The following is a 13,710-nucleotide window of genomic DNA, read 5'->3' as shown; positions in this document are numbered from 1 at the left end:
TCATTGATTGCTGCATGATTTTTGTGAATGGATTCGCATGAGGATTTGCATGAGTGAGCAGAAGTTCATTTGGATTTTTTTTTACTTCTATAGACCCGTCACAAGGCCTATTCCTGATCAATTTCAGCATGATATTGATCAGGAATCCGCCTGTGATGTATGAGCAGCCAACAGATCTCTCTCTAATCTGATTCAATCAGAGCCGGGATGAGCAGAAAGTACGGTAGTGCGAATTTACGCATCATAGTTCGCATCTACACATTGTAGTTTGTAGGTGAAGTTTCAAAACTACGCTTACGAATTTACGCGTAGCGAAGTACCGCTACGCATAGCTTACGCCCACTATGCGTAGTTAACACGTGTATTGCGTAGTGAACTACAAATGCGTTACTCACGCCTAATTTTCCGCGTGCAATTGTATGCTTACAAATTTACGCATTACGCAGAGTTCCCATTATAAGCATTTAAAGAGGAATTCATGCGTTAAATTTTCTGCATACGGGCATAATCATCCGCATGCACTACGTTTCGCACTACGCGTAATTGTGTATTTTAACGCATATTCTACGAAATGCATACGAAGCGAATATTTAATTTCGAAGCTGTAGTTTGGCGAAGCGTAATTGCGTAAAACTACACGTAGTTCCAGCGTAGTGAATTTGGCTGACTACGACCATCCCTGAATCAGAGAGAGATTTGTCTCTTGGTTGAATCTGCCCATCATTGCTAGATGTATGGCTACCTTAACACTCTTGTATTTTCAACCTGCATATACTGTAATGGGGCATGTTTTACATAATAGGTAGCTCAGATCTCTTCAAGAGAGCAAAATCAGTAATAGAATATAAATACATTATTGAATAAGAGGTAATTTGGGGGTAGTTAGGCAACTGTATGTTATGATTTCACTCATACTCTTGAAGATGGTGCATATTGGTAATATGTGATTAGTGATACTACAAACAGTGATAAGCAATCAGCATACAATGCAGCAAAAACAATATATTATAACTAATAGATGAATAATGAAGGCTAATTACAAGCAATAACAAGGTGTACACATTTAGAAACATATCAGGTGTGATCAGGAGAGCTAGCAGGGGCAGACCAAAAGCAATGTTACAGGGATAAGGGAACAAATGGTGAGGAGGAAGGGGCAAAAGTTTGATCAAAGGTTGAATGCTATGGCAGTTCTGAGATGGTTTTAACTAAAATACAGTATAAGACCTCCCAGAGATGAGACACGGGTGTTGGTTAAAGCATACCTGAAATTATTTTTAATGCCTATGTTAATTATGTTTTAGAGAGCTTGTGGAAAGCTCTCTTAAAACACCAAATTTGTATCTTCAAATTCAGTCCCAATTTTGCCAGGAGCCTACTGTGAAAATCTGCATTCTACCCAACTAGTTCAGGTGTGTTAGCTTCAGGAGTCTGCACATGAACAGTGGACACTGACAATGACTCCTGACCACACATTACCCACATAACTGACCTTTGCTTATACCTGACTACTGCCTTCTGATTGCCACCAGCCCTGACCTTGAATTGAAATTTGACTAAACTTTCTGATTACTGCCTGCCTCAACCTATTGCCTGTCTACCAATTACATCTGCCTGCCACCAATCATGACCTTTGCATTCTTTTGAGACTATTGAGGAGATGTAAAGGTAGCCCCTAACGATACAATTAGACAAACGATCGTTCATTTATGATAATGTATATGATCAAATAGAAACATTAATTCAGTACTACTAACAGACAAAACTCTCCTAACCAATATGATCAGATTGATGGGATCAGTCAATTTTATTAATCCAATCAGATTGGTTTCCGGTTAATGACCTAAACCCTCAATTGGCTGATGTTATGGTGGCAAGAAATAAAGTGTTGTGCAACAGCCTGATCACTGGTACCTGATCTGATTGCAGACTTATGCAATGAATTCCTATCTTTTCACATTTGCGTAATTTTACCGACATATACAAGTTCGCATGAACAATGAATCTCATAAACAACATATGGAAAATCACACGTATAAAAGCCATTAATTGCAATCTTTTCACCAGTAGATGGATGGTGCAAAAATTGCCCTTTAATAATACTGTTGCAAATATGACATGCAAGACAGGGGAATACCGCTTTTCTTGCAATAGTCTGTCACTTTGACCTGGATCCCAGGTCAGCATTTACCAATTTATCACAAATTGTAGGTGCATATCTATAAGCCATAATTGGAAAATTTTGGAACTCCCTAATCTTAGAAAAGCCCTGGCTGAGTTAAGGCCAATGTTTTTTTTAATAATCCCCACAACAGACTTTGACATAGTTGTAAAGGTAGTGACAAAAGGAATGCTATGGGTTTGTCTGGAATGGCAAAAAGCCAAGGAGGCATCCACATTAGATCCAGAGGGAACACATAAACTCAAGGGATAACCCTCTTGGAGAACTTCTGTCCCATTTATTTCCTTGACATGGGATGACTATGGGGTCCAACGTGGCCTGGTCCTATGCTAATCTTCATGTGGGCCTCTACGAGGAATTATTTGTTTACAATAATCAGTTGTATCTCTGCTATTCAAAAGGATGGTGGCGATTATATTTATGGCATTTTTTGGTGTAGGCAGCAGGGCCATGTTCAATGCTTGAGACCTTTGGGTCTCAGCTTCATGGTAGCTGTCCTTGTATTTCTCTGACGTATCATTGTGATCTCCAGTCTGTCCCTCATCTTGACACAGTTGTTATTAAATCTGGCTGTGGTGTGAATACTGACCTGTTTAGAAAGGTGATTGATAAAAATTCAATACTATACACTATGGGAGTTTTCAATTTAATTTCAAAAAAAGTAGAGTGAATAGAATTGTTAATAATCCAGAAAAGAAGACTGTGTGAGAATGGAAGAAATGAGACAGAAGTTCTTCAAGAGGTGTTATCCCTTGAGTTTTTGAGTTCCCTCTGGATCTAATGAGAAACCCTCCTTGGCTCCTTGCCATTCCAGACAAACCCATAGAATTCCTTTTTGTCACTACCTTTTCACCTATAAAGAAAACATTGGTCTCTACTCAGCCAGGGCTTTCTTAAGATTAGGGAGTTGGAAAATTTTCCAATTATGGTTTATAGACGGGAACCTACAATTGGTGATACATTGGTAAGAGCCAGCCAGGGGTCCAGGTCAAAGCAACAGACTATTGCAAGAAAAGGGATACACCCCTGTCTTGCATGTCATATGTGTAACAGCATTATTAAAGGACAATTTTTGCACCATCCATCTACTGGTGAAAAGATTGCACTTAATGGTTATTATATGTGTGATTCTACATACTGTTATTATTATTATTATTATTTAGTATTTACTGTATATAGCACCGACATATTACGCAGCGCTGTACAGTATATATATTGTCTTGTCACTAACTGTCCCTCAAAGGGGCTCACAATCTAATCCCTACTATTATAATATGTTTATGTTTGTATTATGTAGTGTAAGTACTGTAGTCTAGGGCCAATTTAGGGATGAGCCAATTAACTTATCTGTATGTTTTTGGGATGTGGGAGGAAACCGGAGTACCCGGAGGAAACCCATGCAGACACAGGGAGAACATACAAACTCCTTGCAGATGGTGCCCTGGCTGGGATTCAAACCGGGGACCCAGCGCTGCAAGGTAAGAGCGCTAACCACTACGCCACCGTGCTACTGTATGTTATTTATGTGATGTGTTGTCCATATGGACTTGTATATGTTGGTTAAACAATGGAAATGTTAAAAGATAGGATTTTGTCATTTGAGTCTGTGATCAGATTTGGTACCAGTGATCAGGCTGTTGCAAAACACTTTATCTCTTGCCGCTATAACATTAGCCAATAGGAGGTCATTAGCCACTTTGGTAAGAGTTATTTCAGTGCTGTATTACTGGGAGGGAGAAGGCACCCCAAGGTGCATCACATCTTGGGGCGCCTCCTCCCTCCCAGTAATATCCCACTCCAACCCCCTCAGCTCAGGGTGTTGGCCATGTATATTGGCCGTTACACTGTGGTTGCCGGTATTGTAACCTGTTCTTATGTGTATTCTGCACATACTGTTGTTGAGTGTTCCATATCCTCAACATGCTACACTATCAGGGGCTACTGGCGTCCTTGCCCCATTTTTTGTCTCCATTGGAAGGTCCTCGGACTCCATTGGTACCACACCCTCTATTTCCGTGCAGTACTTGGAGCAGAAACCAGATTTGAGTTGATTGAGCTATGAGTTACAGGAAAAGTAATTAGTTAATTATGCATGGACATGGTATTGTAATGCTGGGCATACACGGCTGCTGGGAGGATTATAAATCGAGCCTGATCGCTCAATTGATAACATCCGACGTGTCCGATACCCTGCCGGATCGATAGTGTGCTCGATACTGGCGGGGAGAACAATAGAAGAAACGAGCAGCCGATTAGCAGCCGCCCGCGGGGACGAGCAGAGATCGATCCGTGCGCACGCACGGACGAGCGGGGATGCACAGACATCGAGCCAGCGGCTCAATTCAGCGCATAATCGCAGCCATGTATGCCCGGCATATTTGTATAGAGGCGGGGGGGGGGGGGATGAGAGACTGGGCAATAGTTGGGAAGGGCTGTGGGATCCAGGGATGCCACAGAGAGAAAAAGGGATAGGTTCAAAAGAGATGTTAGAGCAAGGATAAAGGAGGAGGAGAGTTGTGAAATGAGGTGGGAGGGAGTAGGATCCAGAGAACAAGTAGTAAGATTATGAAGCATTGAGGAGACAGTGCCTACACTAGTGAGAGTCAGCAGAGCTAACAGACTGTGTACACTAGAACTAAATTGTTGCATCTTCTTTCTCTTCCTTGTGATACAGCTTTCTACTTCCCTTCCCTTTGTTTTTCAGGGAAGGTGGCCTCTGAAGCACTGATAGTAGCAATGTTCAGCTTGCGCAGCACAGCTGACCTTCCTAACTTCAGTTGGGTTAGATGCTGATCTTCATGGTGGGATCCTGGCAACATGGGGCTGTGTTCACAGGTAAAAGGAACCTGATTCAGGAGAGCTTTTCATAAGTTCTCTACACCATATATTTTATTTGGTATTTGAAACTATCTTCTGGTTTGCTTTAATTGAGACTCATATCTGCAGTGAGAAAAACATTCATGAATTCATGAAGTAAAAGAGGAGACAATAGGTTTCCGGATTTTGAAATATTATTTTTAATGAAGGATAAATCTTTTCTAAAAGATGTTTTTTGTTCAGTGCCCTCTTCAGTGACGTTTCGTGAATTCATGAAGTAAAACTGGAGACAACAGGTTTCCTGGTTTTAAAATGTTATTTTTAATGAAGGACAAATCTTTTCTAAAAGATGTGCAGTACACGTATTATTTTTTGTTCAATGCCCTCTTCAGTGACGTTTCATGAAACTCTCTTTTGTACTCTATTTACAGCAGTTGCACTATCTGACTTGAGTCAGACTACATTGTCTCTAATGGATCCTTTTCAGAAATAGAAAGCTTGGTGTTCTAGGCTTGTCTTTTGCTAAGCCAACAACTGATGTGTGACATTATATGCATATATATATATTCTACAAAGAGTACAGAAAAAAATAGTTTACCTGAACACTTCAATGCAACAATACGTCCAGAAAGACATCTTTGCCTACAAAGCAACACAAAGAGGTTAAGTATTAGACCATTTGCATGGAGAAACATAACAATGCCCACAAGGTCAACTATGTGCATTGTATAATTCAACAGCCTTCCTTTGTGTTGTTTCTTTCTGTATGAGCGGTTAAGTCCGGGCTGCCATCATAGAGTTATAATCAACAAAGCTATACTGAGCATGATCACGATATTAGACATGTGGTAATCAGTTGCAGTCACCACAAACTAAAATCTCTTTATTGTCTATTGTTTTACAGCCGCAGAAGCCTTTCCAGTGCTGCAGTGCTGTCTCCATTTCTCCCACCCTGAGTACTGTGCACTGTATGATCCTAACTATGGAAGTCTCCTGACTCCAGGAAAACTTGTACCCGCCTCCAATGTTGTGAGAATCCAACTGGAAGAAGATTTACTGTTGCTAATAGCTATAATTACCTGATGCGTAATCATGCAATACCTCCCCTTTCTGCTTCCTACACATAGCCACCTTGTGTTTTACTGCTCTGTGGAGGGAGAGGCACAGAAATGTGCAAGCAGCCTGTCATCTGCAGACAGCACTGTAATGATTGTAGAAAGGTGAGTTACTAAAAATGCACTGTTCAAGCATGGTTATTTTGCTGGGTACTTTGGTGGCACCAAGAAAGATGACAAGGGTAAAGGGTGTCATTGACCAGCAGAGATTGGGAAAAGAAACAGCATGTCATTAACCAACAGGGACACCAGAAGAAAGGCAGAGCAGGAAATTCTGCACTGGGATCAGAGCCAGTGTGGGATGTGCAGCAGCCCAGGGGGCCATTGTAGCAGCCAGGTAAGAAGGTGGGAGCTGCTGCGTGCCACTATTATCCTACCCCTTTGCAGCATGCACTACCCTGAAATGTGTAGCTGCTGCTACCTTCACATCTTTCCTGTGCCCCACTTATCAGCCAAGAAGCCAACATGCACAGAAAAGATTCCAGATCAAACAGGCATCCTCTGAGAAGTCAAATGATACACAGGGACAGCAGGAGCTTAATATAGTGTAGTATGTATATTATGGTGGGGTAAGTAACGGCAATATAAAATAGGGGTATTCACAACCAAGGTTGCAAGAATAGTAACCACTATTATCTTAAAAATACCTAGTTGTTTCGCATAAATTTCGCATAAATTTGTACTCGCATTTTTTTATATTTTATATTTTTGAGCTAATGGTCCATATCTATGGTTTATTCATATGCATGCTTGTAGATGCATGCAATATCCACAACACAGAGTTTTTTTTATCTTAAAAATACCTAGTTGTTTTGCATAAATGTGTACTCGCATTTTTTATATTTTATATTTTTGAGCTAATGGTCCATATCTGTGGTATATTGATATGCATGCTTGAATCTGTTACAGTTTTTTATGCTCCTATACTGCCTGATGAAGCGGGACTGTTGACCGCGAAACGCGTTGTGATTTTATGGAGTGGTGAATAAATTGTATATATATTTTTACTCTGCATTTGAGTATATGTCCACTACCAGAGGGAGGTAAGTCCACCTCGACTTCCCTCTTTTTATCGTTTTTAGAACATTGTTTTACTCTGCTTGGCGCCTCTGTTCGTACATATTACAGCAGTAACCACTATAAGCAGTGTGGAGAGGTCCCAACTCAACTCAGGTACATAAGGGAGCCCTCGTGATGTTCCATTCAGTCACATTAATAGATTATGGGGGTCATAAAATATCACCTAACAGATGTATAACACTAATACAAGAGGGAGAAAAAAAAACATAAACTAATTAACAACAGTTTAAAAAGGAAGGTAAGTGTTGGCTTACCTTTAATGAAAGACAGCGGTCAGTAAGACACACAGTGTATTGCACTACACTCAATACATTTTGCAAGTGTCACTCCACTTCCTGAGGTTAATAGCATACTTTTAGCTGTCTTTGGCTAGATGTACACTATGCCAGATGCACAAAGGTGTGTTAACAGCACATTCTGTGTAGATATGCTGTGTCCACTTGCAGTTTCCTTTGACCTATTCACACTACTCACCATTGTGCATCTGGTCCTCCACAGCAGCCATTCTGGTCCACCATCGCCATTCAGGGCCTCTGATGCAGGTCCACTGCACAGGACCGTTATATAGATCAGAACCCTGGCAGAAGCATCAGTCTTCCAATAACTTACAAAAGACCACCACCACTTAGTGAACCACCACCTCCACCACTCAGTGAACCAATGACAATCCCCCCCCTGGTGCTTCTGCCAGCAGGGGCAGAGGACTGGAGATGACCGAAGACCGAGAAGACAGAGCAATCCCTCTTTCATGTTCAGGTGCCTCCTTGGGCTGCAGCCACCCAAGGCCCGGGCCTTTGTGGCCTGGCCTTCCCAGAAATCCGGCCAGTATACTGTGAGGAACCTAGCTCACCAAGTCACCATACTCAAACTACAAGTCTTCTGTCCAGAATGTACAGGAATACGAGGCACATTGCCAGTGACTCGTTACATTTCTACTATGAAAACACTGACGCCCTTTACAAACCTAGACTCCAATAATATAATTATACCTGCTAATCAAAGGTTTTTGCGTTGCCTAAAAACAGCAGGAATGCTGCAAATGCAAGATGAAAGAATAAAGTATATTCTTCAAACTGGAGTACAAATAGATTGGCTATTGCACCAGCAGCAAGCCTTGACTTCCACATGCTGCGTTACTGCAGTGAGGTTACCGTGGCCACAGCTTCATAGAGAACTCCATCACTTTGTGTAATGAAAAGTGAGCACAAAGTGCATGAAAAGCAGACAGCGGGGTTGGCCTTTGCATTGGTCTTTTCATCTCTGGTCAAGCTGACGCTGGGTAGGATCAGTTTTAGAAAACAAGAATTTAATGTGAATATTATAGAAAAAATAGGATGAACAATAGTTAATGGACTTTACAATATTTTTTCAATATATTACTATTAGGATTTTCAGGCCATGATTTGAACTTGGGACCTTATTGCCACAAGGCAAGAGTGTCAGAATACATTCTCATTTTAGTTTTTTTTTGTGCTGTGTCTTCTAGCTGGAATAAATGATCAAGGTATTTGGATGTGTATATTTATATATTGAAAAAGGCTAGGTTTGCTATGCATATTGTTAAACAGGAAGTGCGATGGCAAAAGATACTCCAATTTAAATAATAGCAATAAGTGATGAAGGATAGCTATACTTTTGTGAAGAAAAACAAAGTAGTCCGGTGCTGGGGACAAGGCAGTGCTGAGATATTTCAGTGCTGGGACCATCTCTGGACCAGAGCTGGGATAAGGTCCTCCAACACCCAAGGCTAAGACACCAAAGTACGCCCCCCCCATCCCTCCCACCCCAGCTGTCACACACTGATTGCTATTAGACTAAAAGATGCCCCAGGGCCCCCAACACCTCAATCTCTAGTTATCTGGCTTGCAGTCACTGCCATGTAATCCTTTTCTTATTTCTCTTTGCACAATAGGGGAATGATAGCTGAGTGAGCTGTGCGCCCCCTCCTACACTGCTCTCTGAGGCTGGGGCCACTGTCGCCTCTGCCTCGGCCCAGCCCTGCTCTGGACACCAGTGTTTTAGTTATTTAAAAGATGGACACAACACAGTACTGATGGGCCAATTGCACTTGGACGGGGGCATTCCGGAGGGGGTTCCATGGCAAAAGTCCCACCAAAAATTACGTAGTTGACATAGAGTTGTGCTTTAAAGGACCACTGTCACGAAAATCTTAAAATGTAAAATACATGTAAACACATACAAATAAAAAGTATGTTTCTTCCAGAGCAAAATGAGCCATAAATTACTTTTCTCCTATGATGCTGTCACTTACAGTAAGTAGTAGAAATCTGACAGAACCGACAGGTTTTTGACTAGCCCATCACCTCATGGAGGGGCTCTCATGGTTTTTCTTCATTTTCAAAAGCAATTCGTAAATGGCAGTTGCTCCGTCCAACTGCCAAAAAAGTGTACATAAGCAGGGAGGCTGGCCAGCATCTTTGTACAAATCTTTTTCAGGGAGTGTCTTTATAAAGAATAAAGGCCATGCTGAGAATCCCCCATGAAGAGACGGACTAGCCCAAAACCTGTCAGTAATGTCAGATTTCTACGAACTACGGTAAGTGACAGCAACATAGGAGAAAAGTAATTTATGTCTCATTTTAATCTGGAAGAAACATGCTTCTTAGTTGTACATGTTTACATGCATTTTAAATTTTAAGATTCCTTTAATCGCTAAATGGCAGAAATCACATTACATTCCTAAATTGGTGGAATAAAGTGCTTTAAACATCTGCTGTGTGTACACGTCCATCGGGTAGTGTAAGAGTTACGCCCACTTCACACTGACAGACGAAACACAGCATTTAACGCACCGCAGTCCGCAAACAACCGCAAGGACCTTCAGTGATTAAGTCAGGTGAGCATATCTTTGTTTTTACTAGTTGACAGACACCTCCAGGACATAAATGTTAGTCCTCTTAGTGGCAATCTTTGTGTGGTGGTATGTAGTGGCTGCCATGCTTGTGCGCACAATCGTGGGAGTGCAGGCGATTGCGGTTTTCCAGCCCCTATGGTCAGGCTGAGGTAGTTCAATGACAGTTAAGTGACCAAAAAAAAACACTGATTCTGCACAGAGGCCTTATACAGGGGGCAGTAGTGGATACTAGATGCCAGTAGTGGTGTGAAGGTGGGTTATGGTCGGTGCACTACTAGGACCAGCAGATCTGTCTCCTGTAGCACTGAGGTTTTACACAAGGGCCAGTGGATATGAGATGCCAGTAGTGGTGTGAAGGTGGGTTATGGTTGGTGCACTACTAGGACCAGCATACCTGTCTCTAACAGCTAACTTGCGCACTGGCCACAGAAGAGCAATACAGTAGCAACAAAAACAATGTATTAGCCCCAAGAAGGGCTTAGCTGTTCAGGACAATGCGGCAGCAGCAATAATCTGCATTGAGAGGACACAGAACACAGGCCTACCTAACTCTCTCCCTGTCAGCAACACACTGTGCCTGCTCTCACGAAGACAGCAGCCACAGAATGAGTCTATCAAGGCTGCGGTCCTGGCTTTTTTTTTAGGGGGTTGGGGGTCCAGGAGGGGGTGCTAGCTGATTGCTGCCATGTGTCTGCTGACTGTGAGGTAAGGGGTCAAAGTGTAGCTCAATGATGATGTATAGGGGGCGAATCAAATCCACCAAGTATTTGCCTGAAAGATACAAAATGAAGGATGCTATGCAAGTATTCCTTCACTTCACGGTGAATTATCCGCCTGGCGAATACATCGGCCCATCTCTACAACACAGTTGCAGAACACTGCGCCAGACCATGTGCTGCAGTTATATTGGAGATGTTGCTTTCTCTTCCTCATGTCTCCTCTTAGCAAAGAACATGTTCTCTTATTTGTGCCAAGTGTTAACAGTTAACCTCCTTGGCGGTAACCCTGAGTCAGGCTCGGGATGGAAAAAGGAAGCCAGGAGCGGTAATCTCAAGCCTGACTTGATGTAGCAGCCGGGAGGTATGGGCAGACAGCGCAGTGGGGCAATGTTTCTTACTCATCTTCCCCAGGATCCAGCCACTGGCAGCCCTACAGCTTGCACTTTCAACTTTACTTTCGTATAGTTCTGGCACATGCAAGATCCTGCTGCTTCTTTTTAACTTAAGCTGTCTGTGATTGATGAGTGGCTGTGTCCTGGTGTAGTGTGTGGCGGGTGGCCACTCCGCATGGGGTCTTCATTTTAACAATTTTTTTTATAAAATTTTGATTAATAAAGGTAATATTTGTATTTTGGTAAAAGCAAGTAGACACAGCGCAATCTATGAGGACAGTGTGCAGCTGAAAGGTGGGGGCGAATCCCAAGCCCCAAAAGTGGAAATAAATAAACAGTAATACCTCAGCGCACCAGAATCAGCAAATTGGATAAGTTAACCTGCAATTGTGCTGCCGCTCCACAACAGGCCAAACCAGCTGATGCAGTAGAAAAAAGGAGCAATACAGTACCTCTTCCGGCCGTACCGGTTAATACCTCTTTCTGTGCACAAATCTTGCTGTAATCCCGATATCCAGGAGCGCACCTCCGCTCAGCTCTGCGTGGATTCGGTCTGACCATGACGTCCTCTGGTCAGCTGATACCCAGACTTCCTGTTCCTGGCTTCCTTGCGCTCCAACAGTAGCTCCGTCCCAATGCCAGTGAAGGCGGCAGCGACACTTCCTGGCTGGGGGATAAAACGAGCAACAATAGTGTACACTGTGAGCTAAAGGAGCCACGCAGGGGGGTTTCCACTTACTGGATAAAAGCTTGTTTATTGCATATAACTGCAGCCTCTCTTCCCGACTCGAGTTTCGGCAACATGCCTTCGTCAGGGGGTGGGGCTACAATCACAGTGGGTAGGTTAAATACATAACACTCCTCCTCTCAAAAACACTTAACCCTTGCCTAACAGGCAGGGAAAAGGGACATCCAAATTCTTCCAAAATACATTGGATACAATGATCAGAGTGATAATAAGCAATAGTTTACAATAAATGATGATAAAACAATCAGAAAAATGTATAAAAATACACATAAAAATATAAAAATATATATATGAAATACATGAGAATTCATTCATCCTTAATAAAACAGTTTAGGTCAATGTTGGCATTTAATCCATTCGGTGCTAGAGTCTGTAACTGAAAGATCCAGCGGGTTTCCAATTGCGACAAGGTTTTTATCACATTGCCACCACGCCAATGTGGCGTGATGGTATCAATACCATAACATTTAATCCCAGTAGGATCACGGTTATGGTGTTTCAAAAAGTGTTCGGGTACGCTATGCTTCTTCTTTTCAGGGTGCATGATGTTGTATACATGTTCTGAGCACCTTTTCTTTGCCCGCCTACCGGTCCTTCCAACGTATTGCATGCCACACGGGCACTCCAATACATATATAACATTAATTGTATTGCACGTAATAAATTGATCTATTCTAAAACTTCTCCCATTGGCTGTGGAAGTGAAAGTGGTCACCCTCTGTCCCCGATATTCACAGATCCTGCAAATCTTCGGCTTCTTACATGGGTAGAATCCTTTTAGAAACGGGAACATACGTGGTCTTACTTCACGGATACAGTTTTTTACCAATCTATTCCCCAAATTCTTGGGTCTCCTGAAAACAACTTTCGGTTTATCTGGGAGTGTAGGTCCTAATACAGGGTCTTCTTTTAAAATGTCCCAATTTTCTGACAGCAACCTCTTAAATCTCTTGTGATCACAGGAATACGTAGTAACAAAGGCAAACTCTGATCCACCATGACAAGGATCATTTTTAGTAGTAGGAATGGCTTTCTTAACCACCTTAGCGGTATGGACGAGCTCAGCTCGTCCATTACCGCCAGAGGGTGCCGCTCAGGCCCTGCCGGGCCGATTTTAATGAAATAAAAGGCAGCACACGCAGCCGGCACTTTGCCAGCCGCGTGTGCTGCCTGATCGCTGCCGCTCTGCGGCGATCCGCCGCGAGCAGCGGCGAAAGAGGGTCCCCCCAGCCGCCTGAGCCCTGCGCAGCCGGAACAAATAGTTCCGGCCAGCGCTAAGGGCTGGATCGGAGGTCCATGACGTCACTCCGCTCGTCGCCATGGCGACGAAGTAAGCAAATTGTGGCCTTCCGTGTTACTTCTGGCCGCCGGAGGCGATCAGAAGAACGCCTCCCGAGCGCCCTTTAGTGGGCTTTCATGCAGCCAAATAGTTTTTTTTTATTTAAAAAAAAACCCTCCCGCAGCCGCCCTGGCGATCTTAATAGAACACCAGGGTGGTTAATAAGTCTCACTTCTCTTCCCTCTTTGAGGACTCTCAATCTCTCTTCATATATGAGTGTTTCGTCATAACCCTTTTCCACAAAACGATCCTGTAGGATTTGGGATTGTGACCAATAATCGGAATCCTTCGTGCAATTCCTACGAATTCGACAGAACTGTCCTCGTGGTACATTCTGCAACCAGGGAGCATGATGACAACTATCGGCTTCTATATAGGAATTCCTGTCACTCTCTTTAAAGAAACATTTGGTGTTCAAATTTCCATTTTCCACAAAAATATTA

General features: G+C 42.8%; 1 protein-coding gene across 7 annotated transcripts in view; it reads right to left on the bottom strand.

The window, feature by feature from the left end:
* Positions 1-13,710, bottom strand: part of TMPRSS5 (transmembrane serine protease 5) — a 154,746-nt gene that overhangs the window by 58,077 nt on the left and 82,959 nt on the right. For all 7 annotated transcript variants that reach the window (XR_011022130.1, XR_011022131.1, XM_068240782.1 and 4 more), the window contains one exon: positions 5,598-5,641. Coding sequence is in view for 5 of the 7 variants with exons in the window: in XM_068240782.1 (XP_068096883.1) it covers positions 5,598-5,641 (44 nt within the window). In the remaining 2 variants the exon portion in view is untranslated. The remainder of the gene's footprint in view (positions 1-5,597; positions 5,642-13,710) is intronic.

The sequence above is a fragment of the Hyperolius riggenbachi genome, chromosome 6, assembly GCF_040937935.1.
Source record: "Hyperolius riggenbachi isolate aHypRig1 chromosome 6, aHypRig1.pri, whole genome shotgun sequence".
In the NCBI taxonomy this organism is placed as follows: domain Eukaryota; kingdom Metazoa; phylum Chordata; class Amphibia; order Anura; family Hyperoliidae; genus Hyperolius; species Hyperolius riggenbachi.
This window is presented reverse-complemented; position numbering and strand designations above follow the sequence as displayed.